At 35.1% G+C, this 25,677-nt stretch overlaps 1 protein-coding gene across 4 annotated transcripts in view; it reads left to right on the top strand.

Moving 5' to 3' along the window:
• The window catches only part of cux2b (cut-like homeobox 2b), a 161,396-nt gene that overhangs the window by 113,040 nt on the left and 22,679 nt on the right, over positions 1–25,677 (top strand). For all 4 annotated transcript variants that reach the window (XM_042761629.1, XM_042761628.1, XM_042761630.1 and 1 more), the window contains 4 exons: positions 3,224–3,302; positions 23,566–23,697; positions 24,379–24,517; positions 25,583–25,659. In XM_042761629.1, coding sequence (XP_042617563.1) covers positions 3,224–3,302; positions 23,566–23,697; positions 24,379–24,517; positions 25,583–25,659 — 427 coding nt within the window. The remainder of the gene's footprint in view (positions 1–3,223; positions 3,303–23,565; positions 23,698–24,378; positions 24,518–25,582; positions 25,660–25,677) is intronic.

Here is a 25,677-nt window from a genome sequence, read left to right as displayed (position 1 = left end):
GTTCGGGGACCACTGGCTGTACTCAGAGACCAGTGGGTTGAAAGTGCACCACCAAAAAACTTGCAAAGCTATGTGAATGACTTTAAGCGTAGATTATATGAGGCAGGTAAGGTGGCAAAAGAACAATTACATTCTTCGCAAAAGCGTATGAAGACAATTTTCGATCGACGAACTGAGGAACGGAAATTCATGCCGGGCGATCAGGTGTTGGCTCTGTTACCTGTGGAGGGCTCACCATTTCAAGCTCAGTTTACAGGTCCGTATGTGGTAGAAAAAACAAGTTACTGATTTAAACTATCTGATTGCCCCTCCTGAGAGAAGAAAGTCCACCCAGTTGTGTCATGTTAATTTGTTGAAGCCCTACTATTGCCGTTCTCACAAGATGTCAAACGATGAGGTGAAACCTGCATTAGTAGTTGGGAGAATTTCGCTTGTGGGGGAGGGAGTAGATGAGGGAGTTTCTTTTCCAGAGGATACAGTACTATTGGGACGTCTAAAAAATTCAGAGACTCTTAAAAATGTGCATAAAATGTTGGCCCATTTGCCGGATGATAAATGTGGTGATTTGATTGATATTATTAATCATCATGTTTCTTTATTTGGGGATATACCTTCGCGTACACATTGGTTGGAGCACGATATTGATGTTGGGGATTCAGAGCCCATTCGCCAGAATTTTTATCGGGTGTCCCCAAATAAACTCCTGCATCTTAACACTGAAGTTCAGTATATGCTGGATCATGATATTGCACGACCTTCATTTTCCAGTTGGGCATCTCCCTGCTTGCTTGTAAATAAATCTGATGGTACTTATCGGTTTTGCACAGACTATCGTAGAATAAATAGAGTAACAAAACCAGACTCATTTCCACTGCCTCGTATTGAGGATTGTGTTGATCGGGTTGGGTCGGCAAAATTTGTAAGCAAGTTCGATCTGCTTAAAGGCTATTGGCAAGTTCCATTGACCAAAAGAGCTCAAGAGATTTCCACTTTTATTACATCAGAGGGGTTTATTCTCCTATAACGTTATGAGTTTTGGCCTGAGGAATGCGCCTGCAACCTTTCAGCGACTTATGAATAGGGTTGTTTCTGGGTTAGAGGGAGTGGCCGTCTATCTAGACGATGTAGTAGTTTTCAGTGATTCATGGGAGCAGCACTTGGAACATGTTGCAGACCTGTTCTCTCAGTTTGAAGAGGCTGGCCTGACCGTCAATCTGGCTAAATGCGAGTTTGCCAAGGCCACTGTGACTTATCTAGGTAAGGTAGTGGGACAAGGATGTGTGCGACCAGTTCGGGCCAAGGTTGAGGCCATTGATCAATTTCCTTCTCCTACTACTAAGAAGGAGTTGATGCGGTTTTTTTGGGGTTAGTGGGTTACTATCGGGGATTTTGCAGGAATTTTTCTACCATGGTAGCCCCCCTCACTGATCTGTTGAAAGCAAAGGCAGCTTTTGTTTGGACATCTGCCTGTCAGGTTGCTTTTCAGGCAGCTAAATCACTGCTTACTTCCACTCCTGTGCTGGCAGCGCCTCGTTTTGATCGTTCTTTTCAGGTATGTGTGGATGCTAGCAATGTGGGTGCTGGAGCGGTGTTGTTACAGGCTGATGAGGAAGGAATTCAACGTCCCGTTAGCTACTTCTCAAAAAAGTTTAATTCTTATCAGTTGAATTACTCTGTGGTTGAAAAGGAGACATTAGCTTTGATTTGGGCTTTGCAGCACTTCGAAGTGTATGTGGGATCCGTGTCAGACCCATTGGTTGTGTATACGGACCACAACCCGCTTGTCTATTTACATTCTTTGCGGTGCCCAAATCAACGATTGACTCGTTGGTGTCTTTTCTTGCAGTCATATGCACTTGACATCCGGCATATCAAGGGGACTGACAATGTGGTAGCTGACGCATTGTCTAGAGCTCCTTATTCCTTTTAACTGATTGACTAACTATGTTTTGTTTTGCTCTACTTGTCTTTCTTAAATTGCTTCCACAGGGCCCGTGGTTGCTGAGGATATTGGAGAGTATTACAGAGTGGTGGGTCTTTCCAGTTTGGGAGTTATTGGGTGACGGGGTTTATATGTCCACCCTTTTTTTTTTATGGTGGGGGGTGTTACGACCCCAGTGTGGGTCATATTGTGTGGGTTTGGTTGTCCTTTTGTTATCTGTTTTGTAGGTTGGAGTTGGAGTGAGTGACGTCATAATGACTGATGGTTTACACCTGTGCTAGAGCTGATGCCGGCACACTAAAGCAGCTCCCTTCAGTCGTGACGGGGGTTGCTCTCCCCTCGTGCCATTTTGTTGTCTTGTTCCCGTTTTTGGTTTATTCTTTTACTTTATTACTTTTACTTTAATAAATGTTATTCCTTTTTGCATACAACTTCAACGTGTCATTCCCTTCTTTGTCGCGGCTTGCGAGCCGGCCGTGACAGTATGCAGTATACAAAGTTAAATGTTTCAAATAGTAGTACGCTAAATTTGCCACACGACCATTATTTACATTGGAATTATTTAATCATTTAGCTGTTTTAATTTGGCAAATAGTGTCTTTTTTCTTTTTTTTAAATAGACTTTTTAAATGCTATTTTATGTAATTTATTTATATATATATATATATATATATATATATATATATATATATATATATATATATATATATATATATATATATATATGTATGTATGTATAAATATATATAATATTTAAACTTTTATTAGTTTGATTAAATCAGGAAAAAAATTATATACATTTAAATTTTTTAATATATATTTTTTTAAATACAGTTTCTATTACTTTAAGTCAAGAGCATTGCATTGTGGGAAACAGTAGTCTTTGAATTTTCCTACAAAATCCAAATCCCTTCACACATACAGCAGAAATAGAATCACTTTAATCAAACTCAAAAAACATATTGCGTATAAAACAATAATAACACTAAAGATATACTCTTGTGTTGTGATGAGTGTGAAGCCATTATGTGGAGTCTCTGGTATATTTGTCGGAGTATCGGATGCTTTCTTGCATTGCTGACTTTATTAGACTGAGTTTTCCTCAAGAGCGATCACGCTAATGTTTTTCTCAGTTTAAGTACTGGAATAAACTTTGCTCTGTTCATTTGTAGCTCTGCGGATATCAACATATGGAGCAGAATTATTGACTGGAGTGTTTTATTATGTGTTGCATGGCCCTTAAGTGTGTCCTGGATTGATGAGCTCATCTCTCTGCTGCAGGTGGTTGCGTTGAGCCAGCGCAGTAAGGAGGCGGAGTCTGCGTTCCTGGGAATATATAAACAGCTGATCGAGGCCCCAGGTGAGCTGCACACCTGCCTGCGCCATCACACACACACACACACACACACAAAACCATACATTCACCGCTCAATTTCACATGACTCAAAGGAACATTTATATACACAACTATAAGAGATAGCTTACATTATATTATTCATTAGACTTTTTAAAGCCAATTAAACACCTGTTTAAGGTGTCATATATCACGTAAAATTGGGTTTTTGTACTCTTTTATAATGTACTATGTAGACATACTCTGATCTCAAAACATAAAACTAAACAGCAAAACGACTCCAAAATCGTGATGTTAAACCAAAAGGTCTTTTATATGCTGTACGACCACCCACATTTATACACACACACATACAGGTGCTGGTCATATAATTAGAATATCATCAAAAAGTTGATTAATTTCACTAATTCCATTCAAAAAGTGAAACTTGTTTATTATATTCATTCATTACACACAGACTGATATATTTCACATGTTCATTTCTTTTAATTTTGATGATTATAACTGACAACTAAGGAAAATCCCAAATTCAGTATCTCAGAAAATTAGAATATTGTGAAAAGGTTCAATATTGAAGACACCTGGTGCCACATTCTAATCAGCTAATTAACTCAAAACACCTGCAAAGGCCTTTAAATGGTCTCTCAGTCTAGTTCTGTAGGCTACACAATCATGGGAAGACTGCTGACTTGACAGTTGTCCAAAAGACGACCATTGACACCTTGCACAAGGAGGGCAAGACACAAAAGGTCACTGCAAAAGAGGCCGGGTGTTCACAGAGCTCTGTGTCCAAGCACATTAATAGATTAACCTGTATTAACCTAATAGATTAACCTTTTATGTTCAATTTTGCAAGTTTTTTTGTTAACATTTTTTATCTTATATATATTTTTAATTTTAATAGTTTTAGTTTATAATGCTAATTTAGTCACTTAGTGACATTTTATGCTTATGACAGTTTTCATTTTAATTTTGTGCTTTTGTCATTTTTTTTAGTTTTTGGGGTGTTTTTAATATTTCTTAAGTTTTTTAAGTTTAAATTTTTCATTTAATATATGTATATATGTTGTATTTAATAGCCTTAGATAACAATAACAATAGTGATTTTGTCATATTTTATGCTTATGACAATTTTATGTGCTTTGTCATTAATAGTTTTTTTTTAATATATCTAGTTTTAATTTAATTTGTTTTTCAGTTGTAATAATTTATGACTAAAAAATTAATTTTATTTTTATTAGTTGCCAAAGCAATATTTCGAATTTTCATTGAGGTTTTCATCTAATATTTATATTTTATTTTGATTTCAGCTTTACTTCAATTATTACAAATTATTTTTATTAATTGTAGTTTTATTTAGCAATAACAGCACTGATTATTTTCACTTAGTCCACTATATTAAAGTATATATTTATTCTTATGACATAATTTCCATGAGCTCAGTAGATATGGAATTCTTAAAAGTACAGTAGCAAATGTTGCCAAGGTGACATTTCAAATTTTCGTTGTCTTGTTTTATTCATCTAATATCTATATTTTATTTTGATTTCAGCTTTACTTCAATTAATGAAAATGATTATTAATAATTTTAGTTCAGTTAACAATAACAACACTGATTTAGTCAATTAATCCTGCTATATTAAAGTATATATTTTATGACAGCATTTGCTCATTAACATATGACATTTACTGTACATATAAACACCTTTACTGTATCCTGGTTTGTCCTGATGAGGTCATTTAGATATGAACATCTTAAAGGTGCAGTAGCAAAAACAATCTGTTTAGAAATGATCATGTAAAACTGTTACTGTTACGGTTTTTGTTTAGTACTATAGTAAGTGTTTGCAAAAGTGTAGAAAGTGGCCCCTTTTTTATGCTTGTTGGATGTGTTTGGGGTCGTGTGGGTCCATATGGTCTCAGGTTCTGTTGACAGCAGCGGGCCAATCAGAACTCAGCTGGAGGCTGACCGACACTCACAAGTGAAACGTGGGATTGATGAGGAGTGTAGAGCAGAGGAGAGATGATAAGAGAGAAACCAGACAAATAGAGACGAGAGAAAGAGGACAGGGGCCTGATGCTGGACCGTCCTATCAGAGATCACAGGAAGCTGATGCCACTGTTTACACATTCATTGACTGGGGAAGCTTCTGCTGGAGAGATAAGCTCCAAAACTTAGGGAGCTGCCTACCTAGACTTCATTTTCAGGCATCACAGGTGTGCTTCCGACGAAACGGCTGTTTTAAGAGGTAGGCTGCCGTGCTTTAGCCAAATTGTAGCCTTCGCAGAGAATACAATCCCAGAATGCATTGCGATAGGTCCAGTGAATAAATCCAAGATGGTGGATTAGGCAAACTAAACATTTCTCAGTGTAATTTTAACCAGTTTTTGTGTGTGCAGCATATTTTTTATGCTCATTTAAAGTATTGCAATGCCATATGTGCTATTGAAATCAGTTGTGTTTTTGTGCGAGCAGTGCTGCTTGTGTAGAGCATTTCAAAACAGTTACACGAGTCCCATGCTGCCTATATAGACAGAAGTTTTGTATAAAACAGGCTGGCTCTAAAGATCTCTTTGATCTCTTGCACTTCGTATTGTTCCGTGCTCTTTGAAAGAAGTAATGTATTTTCTTTTAGGTAAAGTGTCTTGCTTTGAAGATGTATTTGGTGTGAATCCCTGACCTATAGCTCTCCTGTCAATATTTTTTATTTATATAATTTTTATATAATTTTATATAATTGTTTTTTTCACTTACAAGAGCACTTGTAATTCTTTCTTCTGTATTTAGAGAATAAAAACAAATTGCAGGAAGCATGTAGGATGTGGTGAATGGTGCAGACAAACTTTAAACAGCCTTCTTACACTGGAAATAAAATAGTTATGGTGGCATTTGAGCTCCAGATAGATTTTATTTGTTATTCGACTAGTTTTTAACTTTATATGTTTGAAGGACTGGATACCATTCAGAAGTTTGGGGTCGGTAAGGTTTTTAGTGTTTTTAAAAGAAGCCTCTTCTGCTCATCATGGCTGCATTACTCCAGTCTTCAGTGTCACATGATCTTCAGAAATCATTCTAATATTCTGATTTGCTGCTCAAGAAACATTTCTGATTAGTACAAAGTATAGTCAGCTACTAAAATAATGTAAAAACACTTACCAAGTATAGTAAACTTATAAGGAAGAATTGATAGGAAGTGTTTCTTAAATTGGTGCTAGAATTGATGTTTACACATGGGTCATAAAATGTGACAAAATCTGGCTGAATTGTTTTGTTTTTGCCTTTGATTTATGTAAAAAGACTCAGTGAATAACTCCCATTTGACCTCATCTGTGCACGCTACAATAGTGTGACGCTGTCTGAATGCTGCCAAAGTTTCCCCCCAAAGTCGCGGTCGTCATGTGCGCGTGTAACCCGCCGTTTGACCTCCCAGCGAATCGTCCTGATGACGAGAGCTATGTTTTCATCTGTATCGACCCCTGACGGATCCTGCCATCTGTGAGGCTGAGCCTGTCGTCTACAGCAACCTATTAATCTGTTCTTTCCTCTGGCTTTGAGCAAGGTCACCCCACCCGCTATCCGGGGAATGAACCATCCCAGGTGCCGTAAAGGACAGTAAACTCACCCTGAAACACTGAAGATTGCTGATCAGACATGTTGATAGAATTGTGTGTTCATAATCAGAGCACAAACACACACTGAGTGTCTTTACATGTACAATGAAGTACCACAAAACAGCACTTAATAAAAAAATTTGAAGGATTTAATGTAAACCAGTAAACCCAAAAGTACAAAGGATACTTTTTTGTGTGTGTGTTCAGTGGTATTTTTTGTTGCTGTACTTAAGTAAATTTTTTTAAGAATCTGGGGCCGGATTCACAAAACATTCTTAAGAAGAAATTCTTCTTAACTGCCGTTTTCTTCTTATTTTTTTAACTTTAGAAAAAAGTTAAGGATATTTTGTATTCCCAAAAATCCAGAATATTCTTAAGACAAAACCTACGAAGAATTCAAATTCTTGATAAGAATCTTCTTAAAAATCATCGTAAATAACCCAGACTGGTCTTAAATCCCAAACAGTAAGAATTTTTTTTTTAATTTATTGGGTTATTTCAAATTAATTGTTATATTTAAGCATTACAACAACAGCTACATATAATACATAGCAGGACTTGGGATGTGCACGTGTTTTCTGAAGTGATCGATGACGTTAAAGTGAACACGATCGGTCATGATGATTAGCCTATGAGTGACGCTGCTTTTTGCTGACTTCAAAACTCAGTAGCAACTCTAAAACGAGTCAGATAGGGAGTTTTAATTGAACGGTTTTAATTTTAGTTTATAGATACGGCATAATCTTTGGTAGTATTCAGCGCATATGAACGCGCAGGACACATTTGCTGTAGAAGCGTGGACACACATACCAGAAGCATTCACTCAGAACACAGCACAAAAATTAATGAAACATATCGCTGCAGTTTGAGACAGGCTATTTTTAAAGTAACTGTTCTAAAACACGGCGCATTAAAAACGTGAACCTGAGCGCCAGTCAAACTTGCAACAAAAATAGTGTGCGTGCTTCTGATCTGCAGGAAGTACAAAAAGACTATAGTGTGATTTTTTTCAGTGCGTCATGTATTCAGATAACGGCTGTTGTTTTCTTCTTAAGAAAAAAATTAAGACGTTCTTAAGAATATATTTGAGAACTTAAGAATTTTTCAAGAATTGCACTTAAGAACATTCTTACAAACTTTGTGAAATTTATCTTAAGAAATTTCTTAATTTATTTCTTAAGAAGATTTTTGTGAATCCGGCCCCTGTACTTTACTGTATTTTTATTTGGAGAAACTTTTATTTCATTACATTCCAAATATACTTTTTACTAGACTACATTTTATTAAAACATGTCGTACCTCGTTATTTTGAACTGGAGAAATCGTCACCCACTCTGAGACCCGAAAGTGGTGTCCCCAGTGTTGGGGTCTAGATACATATAACAGCGTTACGTAACATATAACTAGATACATGTATCAGGGTTACGTAACATCTAACTAGATATGTGTAACAGTGTTACATATCATCTAACTTGATACATGAAACAGTGTTATGTAACATCCAACTAGATACATGTAACATGTAACATCTAACTTGATTCATGTAACAATGTTAAGTAAAAACATCTAACTAGATACATGTAACAGTGTTACATATCATCTAACTTCATACATGTGAAATGTAACATCTAACTTGATTCATGTAACAGTGTTATGTAACATCTAGCTAGATAAATGTAACTGTGTTACATAACATCTAACTAGATACATGTAATAGTGTTACATATCATCTAACTTGATACATGTAACAGTGTTATGTAACATCCAACTAGATACATGTAACATGTAACATCTAACTTGATTCATGTAACAGTGTTAAGTAAAAACGTCTAACTAGATACAAGTAATAGTGTTACATATCATCTAACTAGATACATGTAACAGTGTTATGTAACATCTAACTAGATACATGTAACAGTGTTACATAACGTCTTACTAGATACATGTAACCTTGTAATGTAACATCCAACTAGATACATGTAACATCTAACTTGATTCATGTAACAGTTACATAACATCTAACTAGATACATGTAATAGTGTTACATATCATCTAACTAGATACATGTAACAGTTACATAACGTCTTACTAGATACATGTAACCTTGTTATGTAACATCTAACTAGATACATGTAACCGTGTTACGTAACATCTAACTAGATACATGTAACCGTGTTACGTAACATCTAACTAGATACATGTCACAGTGTTACGTAACATCTAACTAGATACATGTAACCGCATTACGTAACTGCATTACGTAACATCTAACTAGATACATGTAACCGTGTTACGTAACATCTAACTAGATACATGTAACAATGGTACATAACATCTAAGTAGATACATGTAACAGTGTTACGTATTTTAATTACAAAATAAATGTATACATTTAATCAGTTACAGTATTTATTAATCAGTTACAATATTTACTGTTAAATTACAGTTACTTATGAAAATGTTCATGATTACAAAGGAGGTTACATCTGAATATTTTCTGTAAAAACCTAGGATATGTTAAATAATATTAATTTGTTGCTTTGCCTATTTTTGATGCCTCCTGCCATTTAGAGGCCGTTCAGTGAAGCGATGCTATTCTGATGCTACATGCTTCATGCAGTAAAAGTATCTGAACATCCATTCAAATAAAATATAAATATATTTGGAATATTTGTAATTCAATGTTTTATTGCCCAACTGGAACTTTTTTTTTTATTATTTCTTGTTTTAAATCTATGAAAATGTTTGATTTACCGAGTGTTAAGCTTAAAAAAAAAGAAAATTTACAAATGGAATGAGAAAACTACAGAATAATTCAACCTGCATTCTGTAAAAACAAGTTACACACTTTAATCTTAACAGTTTTGCTTCTCAGATCAATCTCGTTGTAAGGATGTTTAGATATTTTTAAGAAAGCAAAATACTGATTATGATTTTTTTTTAATGCATTATCAGCAAAGGATTGTGTGTGTAGAGGCACTCAGCACTTTCAACTAAGATCTAATTACAATATCTGAATCTAAAACAGCTTTTCTGCTGTTGAAACTGAGGCAGTGAAAAATAATGTGCACCTTTTAACTAGATTTGTACATTTTCTACCGTAAATAAGTGATGTTGCCTGTGCAAAATCAGCATTATGATTCTTATAGGAGAGAGGTTTTTTTGGGCATTTTGTTTTAGGTTTGCCCTATAAAATACACAGCCGAACATATTTTCATCCATTCAAATCCTGATGGAATAAATCAGCTTCTGCTTTAGCGTCTCAAGGCTTTTTAGTGTGATTATGTCCATCATGGTTGTATAGGCGGCTTCAGTTACTGTACCTGTACCGTTTGTGCACCAGATACAGTATTAGGAGATAAACACATAACACAGGTCAGTCCACTGCTCTGCCTTTATTCTTCAGTGACTGCGACCTCTGCTTTAATGCGCCGCTTGTACGGTATTGATAAAGTTAACAAAAACATGCTGCTCATCTGTTTATCTACAAAGAGTTGAGTTTGTCTTTTGACTCCAGGATGAGGCGAAGGGAAAATGCTGATGTGTCCTTTACGCTCTACATGCTAATCGCTCTGTGTCTCTCGTTCTGTCTCTGTGGCTGATATCAACAGAAATCCGCCATCACGATGATAGCTCCCCATTTCCACGGTCTTATGTTTAGCTCTGTTTTCCTGTTTCGTCAGCAATTATTGAATCCCTGATTGTTCAGCTGTGTATAATTATGAAAAACAATTGTAAAACAGATGTGAGTCTTTCTTCAACTCTGAGCACTTTTGGCCCTGTGGACGCTTAGAAAATAAACTTGCACTTGCACTAGTTTGTTTAATTTGTCAGCTAACAGTAGACATGCACACATCACAAAATAAATCTGATCTTGACTATTTTATATTTCCATCACATCTTTTGATAATATTCTAAAATGACATTTTGAAAATTTTTGTCCATCTCTTTTGTCTTGCTAAGGGTAATTTCATCATTTTATGGATCCTAAATATACGCAATTAAATATTTTTATTGTTGCATTTTGTGACAAAATTACAGCTTTACTGGAAATGATGCACAAAAAAAATATATAAATACAATATAAAAACAGGAGAAATATTAAATATAATAAAATATATTATAATGTAATATTATAAGTAAAATAAAGTTAGAAATTAAAAATGTGATATTTACCTTGGCTTTTCTTTGTTCTTTACATCTCAAACTAAATCTCGTTGACTTTTAATAAAATATTATATTTAGTATCTTAATTGTGTTTAAAAAATATATTGCGTGAAAAAGCATTTTCACAAAGTAACTATTTAAAATGTTTTTAACAATTGTATTTTATAACTATTAATTATATATACACACTTGAGAAGATTGAGAATGTATAGCATTTTCACAAAATAACTATTGAAAATGTTTCTTAATGTTTTACAAATATATACACACACACACAATTATTTTTAGAAAGTCTATCTTAGATAAAAATGTTTTTATATATAAATAACTGTAATAAAAATGTAATATATTTTAATGAAAATAATGTAATATAATGTATTTTCATATTTTAAGATTGAGAATGTATCTGGGAAAAAGGTAAAAACAATAAACTCAATATATAAAAACTTTTAAATATCAAAAATAAAATGATATTCATAAAGATAATATATTATAAAAAATAAAGTGATATTCAAAACATGTTCTAAAGTGATATGACAAAACTAGTTCACCTAGTTATTTATATCTGTTAGTGTTAATGAAAATCAACCTCGGGACATAAAAGTGCTTGTACACCTGCAACTGAGACATGCATCTACACTTGTGTGTGTGTGTGTGTGTGTGTGTGTGTGTGTGTGTGTGTGTGTGTGTGTGTGTGTGTTCACCAAAATAACCAAGTTAAACATTTTATTTCTTTGTCTGTTTCCACAATCGACACCTTTCTGTGATCTCGCAGCTCGTGTGTTTTGCGCCGCACAGCTCTTAAGGGAAGGTCTGTTGTCTGCTTTCTAAAAGCGTTCGACTCGGAGCGCCTCTCCGTTCTCAGGTAGCTCATCTGGGAGGCTCGCGGCTCACCTGATGTTGTTAACGGGCCATCTGCTACACGTTCCCCATCCGTATCCCTCGCCCCGAGAAGATTCATCAGAGCCTTGGCTGTAAATAACACAGCTCTCGGTTATGTGTTTTTAGCGCCGTCATATTCATGCCCCGCGGTCATATGGATGCTTTCCATTTCTGCATCCGCTTACTGGAGGAAAAGCCGGGGAAAGTCAAAGTTAGTCCCTCCAGAGGAGCGTCTTTCCTGCGCCGGCGTGTTCTGCGAGACAGCCTGTCACTCAAAGGCGTCTCTCTGTAGCCGGCTCACCTGGAGAGGGCTGTTGCCAGGGGCGTAGCCATAAGACAGGCACCGCGGGTGCTCGCTCTGCCTCTGCCTGCGTTTTTGTACCCATAATCCCCCTGTGCCCCCTCTCCTTCCGTCAGTACCCCTGAGGCAGTGTCTCGCGCGTTTCATGTCAGTCGAGAGCTGTGGATCTTCAGGAAATCGCTGTGTGTCGACCCAAACCAGCAGCTTTTGAAAAGACCCAACTTCAGCCTTTGTCATGTTTGCTCTAATGAATGCTAGTGCTACGGCGCTGGCTAGTGGTGACCAGCGGTACTGCGGACGAGTTCAGCAGGTCACTGTCAAAATTGGTATTTACCTACTTTCAAACCTGAATCACCGATTGAAAGCTTTCATAACGCTTTAAATGTAACCATCCACTTTCAATACAGCACTGTCAGGCTCCAAAAAGCAGCATTAAAGTGTTATAAAAGTAATTCATACGACTCTTGCGCTATATTCAGAGTCATTTGATGCTTTGTGCTAATAATCTTTCCCTATAACCTCATATTACTCATATCACATTATTTTGTCTACTTTTGATAAAACGCTGTTAGGGTTAGTATTGCTGGTTGCAGTGGAAATTACATAATTTTGTGAAATAATTTTTTTTTAACTATATATATTGTAAATATTTTTCGATTTAAAAAAAATTATATATATATTATTTGATTTTGGTGTAATTATAAATCTGATTTGTATTATGGATTTTTGTATATTACGATTGAGAACGTATCTGGAACAAAAATAAAACAAATAAGTTATATATGAAAGAAATTTGAGTATCAAAAATAAAATGACAGTGGCATAAAATTTAAATTTCTTTATGGTTTATAAGATGGCATTTGGCATAATTGATATCAACTCATGTTCATGTGCCTATTTTGTATAAAAATTTGAGATTTGAGAGCTGCGGATCAGTGAATTACTACTTAAATTTGCGCTTCTACTTTCATTGTACATTTTCATTATATAAAAATGACAAAATAGCACCATTAAAGTGTTCTAGTTTATACACACAAATCTTTTGAAGTCATTTGATTGCTTTTGTAAGGAACAGACCCCACTTTGTTATTATTAACTCACAAATTCCAAATGACTTTGTCTACTTTTAATTAAACATTATTAGGTTTAGTATTGTTGTTTTGGTGGAAATTACATCATAATTTTGTGTAAAAAAATACTAAAATTAAAAATAAATTCACAGAATATTTTTTAAAATGTTTTTATAAATATTCAAATAGTTTATTTCATTATTTAATCATAGTTGTAATTAAAAATAAAATATTTATGATGGATTTTCATGTTCTAAGAATGAGAATGTATGTATAAAAGGTAAAACAATAAAATCAATCATGTGAGTCAGTGAATTATGGCTTGAATTTGGGTCTGTTCATCGCACATATAGTTGTTATAGGACTTGGAATATAGCACATGAATCATATTAAACTCTTTTATTAGTGCTTTTCTGATGTTTTTGGTCATTTTGGAGCCTGACAGAATCCATTCGGGTCCCAGAATAACTTGAAGGTGAGCAACTGCTTATGAACTATTTCTTTAACTATCAAAGATCTCAAAGTTCATGACAGTTTGAGATGTAATTTGGATCCGTGCATTAAAACGCTTGCAGCCTGATGTATTTTTCACCCTGGTAATTCCCTCATGCTGGAACTGGAAGCCTCTTTATGCCACTGTTTTCATGGAAGAGTGACAGTATTTTGTGTAGTTCATTATTATTTTCCTCCAGATTGAAGGTGAATCTCACATGAGCTACCGTAGTTTGGCACACTTAAAAAATAACATGCTTAGATGTGCCTTTTCATCTGAAAAAAAAAAAAGAAAAAAAAATCCCATTGTGTTCTGGTTGTTTATGATCTTGAGGTCCTTCGGGAGCGAATGCGTTCAGTGTCACATGTTTCGTTAGTAGTTCACACTCTGAGTGTCTTATAGTTGAAGATGTGAGTCTTTCAGGGGATTTTTCCTCAGACATCTGCATGTGTGTGCGAGATCTCGGTGGGCCGCCTGTGATTATCTACTGATGATTTGTAAGAGCAGTAATAAACACAAAGCCCAGGAGATGTTTGAGGTGTTTAATAATGCATAATGTTCATAAAAGTGCTGCCCGGCCAATGAGTCCCTACAGAGAACAAGCCCACAGGGAGAAAATACTGGAACCAATGTGTGTGTGAAGGTGAATATATAAGCCTCACAGCATCTTACAGTAAACTACAGTATATCCTCTTGACAAGTCAACATGAAAATAGTCAGGTTCTTAAATGCCTTACCTGATGAATTAAAGGTAAAATATCTTTTAAACAAATTGTAGAATTTGTGGCTATGTAACGGTGATTACATACAGTGGCTTCAAAAAGTATTAAAAATTAATAAATGAATCAAAAAATCTAAACCTCCTCTGAACAAGTATAATTCTGTCTCATTAGGGGATGTTTTCTAGAGAATATTTTTTGAATAGTTTATTTTTCTCAGAAATATCAAAGTGTCATTTACTCCGGAATAAATAAATAAAAATAAATAAATCATTAAAACAAGTAGGCTATAAATGTGTCAGATATTATGCTTTGTGTTTAGCAAATATATTTTTAAATAATTTTTATTTTGCTTAGAAATATCAAAGTAAGTGTAATTTATTCCAATAAAAAATACTAAATAAAAATACATTTAAAAAAGCTGAACGTTCTTAAAACAAGTGTAACTGTGTCAGAACTTGTGATTTGTTTTTAGTGAGTATATTTTGAATTAAGCTTCTTCTTTTTTTAGAAAAATCCAAGCAAGTGTCATTTATTCCAGTAAAAATAAAATGAATTTAAAAATCTGAAAATCCTTAAAACAAGTATAATTGTGTCGGATATTACTATTTGTTTTTATAGAATGTTTTTTTTTTTTTTTTTTGAAAGATCAAAGCAAGTGTCATTTACTCCATATAATAAAAAATAATAATTTAACAAATATTTAGCAAAATTTGGTCCGAAATTTTGTTTTTAGTGAGTAGATTTTTTTTTCTCTTTGTCTTGTTATAAATATAAATATAAATGTACCAAAATTTTGTCGTAATGAGAGGTCTGACTCATTTACATAAATCTGTTCTTTTGAACAGTTCATTTTAAAGAATCGATTCAACAAAACTGATTCTATTTCTGAGACTGATTCTTTTGCTCACTGATAACACACTGCTATCAAACTCTCCAATAAAGCCGTAGGTAAGCACATAATGCTGATTACTTTTTTTATTAGGTTTTTGATTAGGTTTGATTAGGTTTTATTAATAAGGGCGCTTATTATAATTTTATGTGTCCCAGTTCAGTTTGGTAGTCATGATTCAGCTCATAAAATTGAAGCCATTTAGGACCAAACTATATTTTGCATTTAAGCAATAATAAAATTCATTAATACCAGATGGTTCTCAGTTCAATTAGTCACTGAAATGTTAAACCATTTCACTGAACCATTAAGAACAGCTGAGTCAGATTTGTAAATGAATCTTTTAGTCTGATTTATGAATGAATCGTTCAGACTAGTTTTGATTCACTGACAAGATCAGAGTCAAAGTAAGAGTATTTTTCTGTCATTATTTTTACACATCCAAATATTTTAACCAATTTCAACCTCATTTTTGAAGTTATATGTTATAGTTATAGGTTCAACTTGATTTTTTCTTTTTTTAGTCAATTGCAATGCAGCAACTGAATTGAAGTTTTAAGGCTGAAGTAGGTGTTTTTTTTTAGTGTACACAATTTACTTTTCAATTTAGCGTTGTTGTTTTAAGGATAACATTTTACTGGAAAACAAGACCAAATGTTGCTTGTAAAGTGTGTACGTGCATCTTTGAGATGAATGACACTTGCTCTGATATTTTGTTTGTAATGCAGTGACATTCAGACATCTTAAGTGTCTTTTTTAGGCTGCTTTCTCTCACAGATTGTATGTGACTGTATCTGAATCACTCGAAGCTCTTGAATAGATGTTTGGTCCCACATTTGCACATAAAGCCACTTCCTCATGACTCGTGACGTGAGTCAGATTCACACGGCTCCAGACATCACCAACATCTCCTGAAATCATCCTGGTGGCCTTGAGTTGATATTTCAGAGTTAACACAAATGCTTGGCCTCTCTCGCCCGGTCTTCTGGCTTCCCTCTTGTTTGTATCCTTCATCTTTTCTAGAGATCACTCGTCTCCAGCGAAGCCGCACGCAGCTGCGCCTCTGCGCCGCTTTCAAGCGCACTTCACAGCTTATTCTTCTTGATGTTTGTCCGACTGTGTCCTTCACGACACCACTAAAACAAAAAGGCTTTGAGAGGGAACTTTCAGCGCACAGTCACATCTCTCTCTTTACCACCTCCCCTCTCCACTTTATTGCGTTCTTCATCAAGGCTTTTACAAAAGCATTTATTATTACCGCTCGAGTATCAAGGGCAAAGAATGTTGAATGTTAAAATGAGAAGAATTTAAGTTTCAATGATGTTTTTCATGGAACATTTGAGATCAGCTCACACTGTTCTCATGATTTACACTTTCAAAAACGTAAAAATATGATGCATCAATTGTGTATATAGTGCGCAATGTATACTATGCCACTGTTAGCTTTCAGATAGATAGATAGATCGATCGATAGATAGATAGCTATAAACAAATACACAAATATAAATATAAAAAAATAAAAAAAAACAGATAGGTTTTTGAGATATTTGAGACATTGTTGAGATCTTTTCTGCAACACTAGAAGAAACACGTTCATTTTTTGCTGTGTTTTTCTCAGCAGAATCATCTGAGATGTGCCTGTTAAATTTTATTAACTATAGGAGACACATCTGAGATAATAAAAATATATTATTTCAGCTTTTTCCCATAGGATGAAACCAACTCCACAGAAGCATGGTAATACCACGGTACTTTCTGCTAGTTTGGTGTTAGTGTTGTAAGAATGAAATCTGTCACAGGATGTGAAGGAGGAAGCTCTAGTTACTCATAAATTTGCATTAATCTAATGTAATCCACATCTAACTTCACTTTAATGTTCGTTTTAATCCGACTGGAATGTAAATCATGGGGAATTTCTGAGTTTTAGATTTTTATTAAGCGACACAGCTGTTTCTAGTGCCGTGTTTTTGTTCTCTGAAGTATATGCACGGAATAATCTTTTTTGTTTACTGTAAATAAAAAGTTGCCTTATTATCACTGATTCGTGGGAAACACTATCTGAGTTCATACACTCAGATATCTCAGCTGACAAGAGACGCTTTTGAACGTTGAGCATCCACTCGATAGCCAAAAAGAGATGTGGTGCTTTCTGAGTGTGTGTGTGTACGAGGAAAAAAACCCTTGAAGCGCAGCCTTGTAAATTAATTTGTTCGTGTTGTACGGTGGGCGCACAGCTGGTCTCATTAGCATGCACACAACAAATAATTATAGCGAAGCTTTTTTTGCAGTCGGCGCGAGGCTAATGGGCTTGCTGGGTTAATTATGTCAGAGCGTAATTACAGAGGGCCCAGAGAGACGCGCGCTGCTCCCTGCTGCGCCCGCGCTGGCTAATGACGGTATAGCGCTGACAGGGCCAAGACAGACCGCCCTGACACACCTGCTCTCCCCGCGTGCCCACCGCCGCCGCTGCGTACTTGAACTTGCTCTCTGCGTCTCGTCTTTAGGCCGAGGAGAGAAATCGATCATGCTTTTGTTGGATGGTGAGTTAGGGATGTTGCGTCATGCGACGGGAGTTTAGCCCATCGTTTTATCAGGTGTGAGCGAAGACAAACCTGCATGAAAAGCATCTTAATTAGAGCAGAAAGCAGAAGACGAATAGCGGGTTTTTGTGGAACACAGCTGAGAAAATAGTTCATAAAAGGATCAAAACTCGAACTGTTAAAACCAACACGACCCACAGTCCATCATAGCAATGAGACACAACAAGCTTAGAAGTTTCATCGAGAATCTAGATCTCAGTAAGGCATTTACACTACTTTTCAAAAGTTTGGGGTTGGTAAGATTTTTCAGTGTTTTTGAAAGAAGGCTCTTCTGTTCACCAATGCTGCATTTGTTTGATCAAAAATATAGTAAAAATAGTAATGTTGTGAAATATTATTACCATTTAAAATAACTGAATTCTATTTGAATATATTATAATGTCATTTATTTCTATGATGCAAAGCTGTATTTTCAGCATCATTACTCCAGTCTTCAGTGTCACATGATCTTCAGAAATCATTCTAATATGCTGATTTGCTGCTCAAGAAACAAACAATCGTACTGCTTCATATTTTTCCTGAAACTGTGATACCTGTTTTTCTTTAATCAATGGAAAGTTCAAAAGAACAGCATTTATTTGAAATCTTTTGTAACATATTAAATGTCATTACTTATCCATTTTGATCAATTTAATGCATCCTTGCTGAATAAAAGTATTACTTTATTTAAAAAATAATAAAATAAAATAAAAAATGTAAATACTGACCCAAAACTTCTGAACAGAAATATACATTTATGCGTTTATCAGATGATTATATCTGATTTATTCAAGGTTTTTTTTTTTTTAACACACATAATGAATCGATACATCAAACACATGATCTTGGTGTGCAAGCAACATTCTGTGCTGTTTGAGCTACAAGAACAAAGGCTGCGTTTGCTTACTGCTTTTGTGCATGTTTATTCAGCAGGTTTTCGGTTATCATCTCATCAATACGTGCTGTACTGTGCATTTTTAATCCAGTTTTGTCTTTACATTTGCTAAAAAATAAAGGTTCTTTATTGGCATCAATGATTCCATGAAGAACCTTCAACATCCATGGAACATTTCCACTCCACAAAAGGTTCTTTATAGTGGAAAGAGTTTTTTAGATTGTTATAATGTTCTTCACACTCAAGAAAAAATCGTTCTTTTAAGAACTGATAACTGATAGAAACCAAAAATGGCATCGCTGCATGCTTTTGGAACCTTTATTTTTAAGAGTATACGTCAATAAAGAAGTGAAGAATTAAACTCTGTGCACATATGCAGCATGCAGTAATGGTTATGCGTGTTACTACCAGACATGTCAACAGGCAGAACATTCCCCAACCACTTTATTCTCTCATTAATGTTCTGTACGCATGTTGAAAATGATTTTTTTTTTGGTTATGATTTCTAACATCTATGGGGGGGGTTGCTGGTATTAGTGAACATGACCTGAAGGCAAACATCCAATCAGGCGTAATGACGTTATGGAGAAATGAAAAAAACGAGCAGTGTATTTACATGGACGGTAAAAGGACAGATTCATTAAAGCTAATCGGTGGTCTGTGATGTCCAAACCCAGTGTTGAGTTAACCACAGCCCTGAACGAGACTCTTCCTCCTTTACCTGCCATTAACACTTAATTTAATCAGGGAATGATTGCATCTGATTTGATAGAATATGTTTGACACTCTCTAATAGCCTCCATAATCAACACGAATAAACTTTACAGCACAAAGCAAATTGGAAAGAATGAATGTGACAGTTATTTTAGTAATGCAGCAGCAGCGTTTCAAGGAAAAACAAATTAACATGAGACAATAACTGATTATCCAAAGTGTTTCCTTTCTTGACGCCAGTAGATGCTTTTATTTATTTAAGGCGACTTATACAAATCATTACCCTTTAGTAATAGAGTTACCCAAAGTTAAAGAGATGTAATTATTTTAAAAAAAATTATAATATTTTGAGAAATCAATTGTTTGGAATGTCCTGAAAAAGAAAGAAACCACCGGCGACTACAGCAACCAACAAAGACCTGGTCGGCTGAGAAAAACAACAGTCGGTGATGACAGACAAATCATAAAAGCTGTGAAAAAGAACCCTAAAATAAGTGTCTGTAAAATCACCGAAAACCTCCAGAAAGCTGGAGTGATGCTCTGACAATCTACTGTCCGCAGGAGACTTCGACACAGAATTACAGAAGAAGCAGCAGCAAACAAAAAAAGGCAAGATTAGAGTTTGCAAAAAAGCACAAAGGTGTGCCAGTAGAGTCTTGAAACTGAGTTTCATGGACAGATGAGACAAAGATTATCTATTATCTAAGGGATGGGAAAGCAAAAGTGTGGAGGAAAAGAAAGGAACTGCAAATGATCCTAAGCATACAACCTCATTTGTGAAGTGGAGGTGGTGTCATGGCGTGGGCATGCATGGCTGCCTCTGGAACAGGCTCTCTCAGCTTTATTAATGACTTAACGAATGATGGTGATAGCAGAATGAATGCAGAAGTGTACAAAAACATCTTGGCTACCAGTGTTCAAGAAAATGCCACAAGATCAGAAAGTGCTTCATATTGCAACAGGGCAATGACCCAAAACACCCTGCTAGTTCAGTCAAGGAGTTTATCAGGGCAAAGGAATGGGAGACATGCAAGGGATTCGCAGCTAAATATTAGCTTTAACAATTTTACATTTGCTTTAAGTTTTCAGTTGTCCCAATACTTATGCTCACATCATATAGGGGAATGAAACTCTAAAAGTGCTGTGCTTTTTATTTGGTAAAACATGAATGTGTTGAAATATATTAATAAAATGTGACATATAGATATATATTTTTTATATTTTTGTCATGGTAACATATGGTACACACAAAAATAATCTAAAGAAATATAAATGCCATGGTACATACTTTTCAGTATTATATATATCATATCATATATACATTAGTGTTTTACCAAAAAAAAAGTAACTTGCGTAGTTACAAAATTAAATCAATACCATGGTATATTTGTGACAAATATCATTGTATTTGACATCAGATGGTAATGCTATGGTACTTTATCATTGTGACATGTGACTAGTATGTACATGAATTCAGTTTAATGGTTAATTTGAACTTTAAAATATACCATGGCACTGACATCAGATGGTAATGCTATGGTACTTTAAAATATACCATGGCACTGAAATCTGCTTCCTAGAATATCATGCCATTATTTATGCATGTGTCCAAAACAGCACAGTATAGCTATGGCACCATGTCAGAAAACAAATAAACAAATAAATAAATATGTGCAAATATGTGCAAAAAAAGGGTTCCTTTTGATATTGTGTTATTGGTTTCTTTCTCTGGGAATTAAGCAGAAGCCACATGCAATGTGTCTGCGGTTTGATCAGCTCCCGCTTCAGTTTAATCCAGATGCATCCAGACATCATTCAGACGCGCAAACACACTTTAATATCTACAGCGACTTCCATAATGTGATTTCCGCCGTCTCGCAAATGCACCTAGTTTGCAGAGTTTCACTCCCAGCGTCTGATTGAGGAGCATCGCTGGTTGCGTTGGAGAATAAAGCCTGAAGGGTTTGATCATTAGAACTTAAAAGAAAGGATTTGATGCGCTGATTTAACCCGTCATCTTTGTGTAAAAGGAGTTATACTACTCTTAAAAGCAGTGTCCCAAGTGACTGACGCAATATCCACTGTGCCTTTGTAACAAAGCGCACACATGCATGCGCTCTGTGGTTTTAAAGTCTCGCAGACTGTTTTTAACATCCTGATTTATTAAATACGCCGCTCTTTTGTTGCTCTCTCGCCCTCGCGGCTTTCCCGTCCGGCCTCGATGTAGAGGGATAGAAAATCTGACTGGAAATATCTCCAGTCCAAGCAAGCCGGGAACCAGAGTGGATCTGTCTGGGCTTGAGAAGCGAGAGCGGATCAGGACCCCTGTCGTGCCCAGAGAGCACAGGATGAAAGCCGCCACGGGTCGAAGTGGAAAAAGAAGCGATTTCCCTCATCTTTTGGAGTTTTGAAAGACTTCAGCGTGTGTAGCTCCCCACATCAGCCGCGCTCCCATGAGCCTCCTCTCTCTCCGCGCGCCGGCTCGGGGAGTCACCTCCTTTGCCAGGTACACAACAGGAGCACGGCTCCTCTCTGAGCCGCGCCATGCTGAACTTTTTCAGGGGAAGAAAGGGAAGACGAAAGATTAAAAACAGCCCTGTGATGTGAAGAGCCGAGTCGTCTCCTGAGGATTCCTGGCATAATAATTTAAATGATCAAATGATCCAGAGGAGACTTGTTAGCGCAGAAACAGCCTCCTAGTTGGCCCCATGGGCCCCTCGCTGAGACACATGCATTGCAAAACAGCTCCTCTGTTGTGCTAAAGAATCTCACCTTTATATATATATATATATATATATACATATATACATACTATTTCTTTTTTGGGTGACTTTTTATCCTCTTCTACTTTGTTGGATTTGTCTAGATAAGTATTTGGGAGCAAGTTAAGCAGCTGAGGTTGGAGGTTTTTAGTGATATGGAGGGAATATTTTGATTCGTTCTGATGTGGGAAATGATGTTTTTAGTAACACTTTACAATAAGCTTTCAGTTGTTTACATGAACTAACACTGATAAACGTGTATTACTATTAATTAATGTTAATTTCAACAATTACTAATACAGTATTAAAGTGTTAATATTATTTAATGGACCAGAGTTACTGTAAACTAACTTAAAATAATAATAATAAATGCTGTAACAAATGCATTTCTCATTAGTTAATGCATTGAATTAATGTTAGCTGCTGGGTTCTTTTATATTGTGTAAACTAAGTGTTCAATACATGTTTGTTTATTATAATTTTATTTATTTTTTTATTAATAAAAAATACATTGTAAATTTTACAAAAATTATGCTTATAATTAGCATTATATTAGTCAGTTAAATTAAATAAGAACTGTAGAAAGTGTTCACGTTTACCATTGCTCTGTAAAGTTTCGCAAGCAAAGTCCAATAGGAAGCTGTGCGTTTGGGAGTTTTTCGTGTGAGGTCAAAAAAGTTCCCAACGCAGATTTTGTTTGCATTCAGACTGGTTGCACAAATTCACCATGTTGACCAGAAAGCTGCTTATTAAAGTGATTTCAGTATGAGAAGTGCTTCATGCATTGACCTATATAGACCTTAGTCAGGGTAGTGCCATATTTGATGCCGGTGGGAATGAAAGTGAGGCTGTGAGGGACTGAAGTAGTGTGTTCTATTGATTGTCCTGTTGTTTAAAAACGTACTGATTGTTCAGGTTATGAATCCCCTTTCTGAAAGAAACTTTCAGTAGTCAAAAACTTCAGAAAACAGTTTGAAAGTTGTGAGTTGTGAAAAGTACATGATCTAAGGTCTTTATGCAGTGTGTGCCATTATAAAGACTACTGTACGTCTGTCCCTCACAGCCTCGTTTTCATCCGTGTTAAGTTCAATACAGCAAGGTCTAATGACAGCTTACAACTGACTCAAATGTGACTGTGCACTGAAGTAGCTTTGCATCTCTTTGTGTGTGTGTGTGTGTGCAGATCCATTTCCGCTGCTGCAGGCCACACAGGAGCGTCTGGCAGAACTTCAGCGTTCGGCTCCTGACGGTGACCCTCTGGTCACAGAAATCTCTGAGCACTGGAGAAAACACCTGGAGTGCCTTGACAAAGCAGGTCAGAGTCTAAAACACACCAGAAACTATAACATACAGTATGCTCTTTCACTTAAACACACATTGTTCTCTACACTGAAAAAATGGTTTAGAAACAATTATTAACTTGCATGGTAAATATTACAAATGATCACAAAGAAACAGCAAGTAACACATTGAATTAAACTATACTTTAAAAATCCAATAATTATTTTAAAACTTAGAAAAAATATTTTCATAATATAACTGGAGACTTCTGATTTACTTCTGATATATATCAAATAAATCAGACTAAACATAACCTACAACCCAACTCTAAACAAAAAACTTTTTTTTTAATAAAACAAATATCTAATTCCATTATGAATCATTTTTCACTTTAAATCTGCCCTTTAATCAACCAAAATATAGCAAAAATGTGCTGCTCAAGAAACATTTCTTATTATTATCAATGTTGAAAACATATTTTTGTTGAAACAGTGACACATTTTTGGGGGTTGTTTAGTGAAAATTCCAAAATTATAGCCTTTATTTGAAATATAAATCTTTCGTTTACAAATGTCTTAACTGTTATGTTTTGATCAATTTAATGCATCCCTGCTGAATAAATTAATTTCATTCAAGAAAAATGTGACTAATAACTGTTGCAGTTGTTATTCCAAAGAGAGACTGAACTGGTTACAATGTAATTAATTGTGTTTAGAACACACAGAGGAGGGGCCTGTAACCGTGGAGACGGGGGAGGCGTCGTCACAGCGGCCCCACATGATGACACCAAACAGCACACAGAACGTCCAGGATGGAGACGCCCCGCTCCAAAATCACCAGAACACACAGGAAGGGTACGTGACCCACAGGAAGATTTGACACAAAACATGCTGCATACTACAGTATATGCTGTATATCTGTATATCTGTCTGTCTAGTTCTGTGAATGCTATTCATTTGGCATAACGGCAATAATTATTTTGATTAAAAAGTATTTAAAGAAAAACTAATATATATATATATATATATATATATATAAATATTTCTATATATATATATATATACATATATTTCTATATAATATATATATATATACATATATCTAAAATAATTTTGGAAGATTGTGCTGAGAAGAATATGATTTAATTCAGCTGATATTTTAATTTTATATATGTATGCATGTCTGTATATATATATATATTTACATGTTCAAAAAAAAAAAAAAAAAAAAAAAAAAAATATATATATATATATATATATATATATATATATATATTATATATATAGATATATATATATATATTAGTTTTTGATTAAATTTTTATTTTGATTATTATTTTAATTAAAAAGTATTTAAAGAAAAATAATATATATATATATATAGTATAAATTATATTTTTTATCAAATTTTATATACAAATATTAAGAATTGTGACTGATCTGCACATAATTGAGTGCACATAAATGCCTTATGGAATATTGCATCTAAAATTATGAAAGGAATGTTTTAAAAAAGGTTTTAGAAAATATATTTAATTTTTTTTTTAACTGACTGGTAGGCACATAATTTGTCTCATTCAAATGCATTGCATTATGGGATACCACACTTAAAATTATATATAAAAAAAATTTTTTTTGTAAATAAATTGTAATTTTAATCACATTTTTAATCGAATTTTGTGGGGGAAAAAAATTACGAATTTTTTATTTGTATGTGCATTGCATTATGGGATACTTGATCTCACACTGTGTACTCTGTTATGTACTTCACATTTACATGCTGTATTATGCTACCGTATTCATCTCTGAATAAGACGCTTAGCAGAGTTTCCAGAGATCCATTCAAGGGCTTCATAATTTCTCAGTGGGGGTTTCAGTCACTTCCTGTTCTGATCTCTCTGCGTCTCACCGTTTCCACAGAGAGGAACATGAATCAGACGTTTCGCTGCCTGTCAGACTCGGCCAGGCTGAGGACCGGATCAAAGCGCTTCAGTCATGTAAGATCCGTATCAAAC

This window comes from Cyprinus carpio, chromosome A8 (genome assembly GCF_018340385.1).
Source record: "Cyprinus carpio isolate SPL01 chromosome A8, ASM1834038v1, whole genome shotgun sequence".
Lineage (NCBI taxonomy): Eukaryota > Metazoa > Chordata > Actinopteri > Cypriniformes > Cyprinidae > Cyprinus > Cyprinus carpio.
This window is presented reverse-complemented; position numbering and strand designations above follow the sequence as displayed.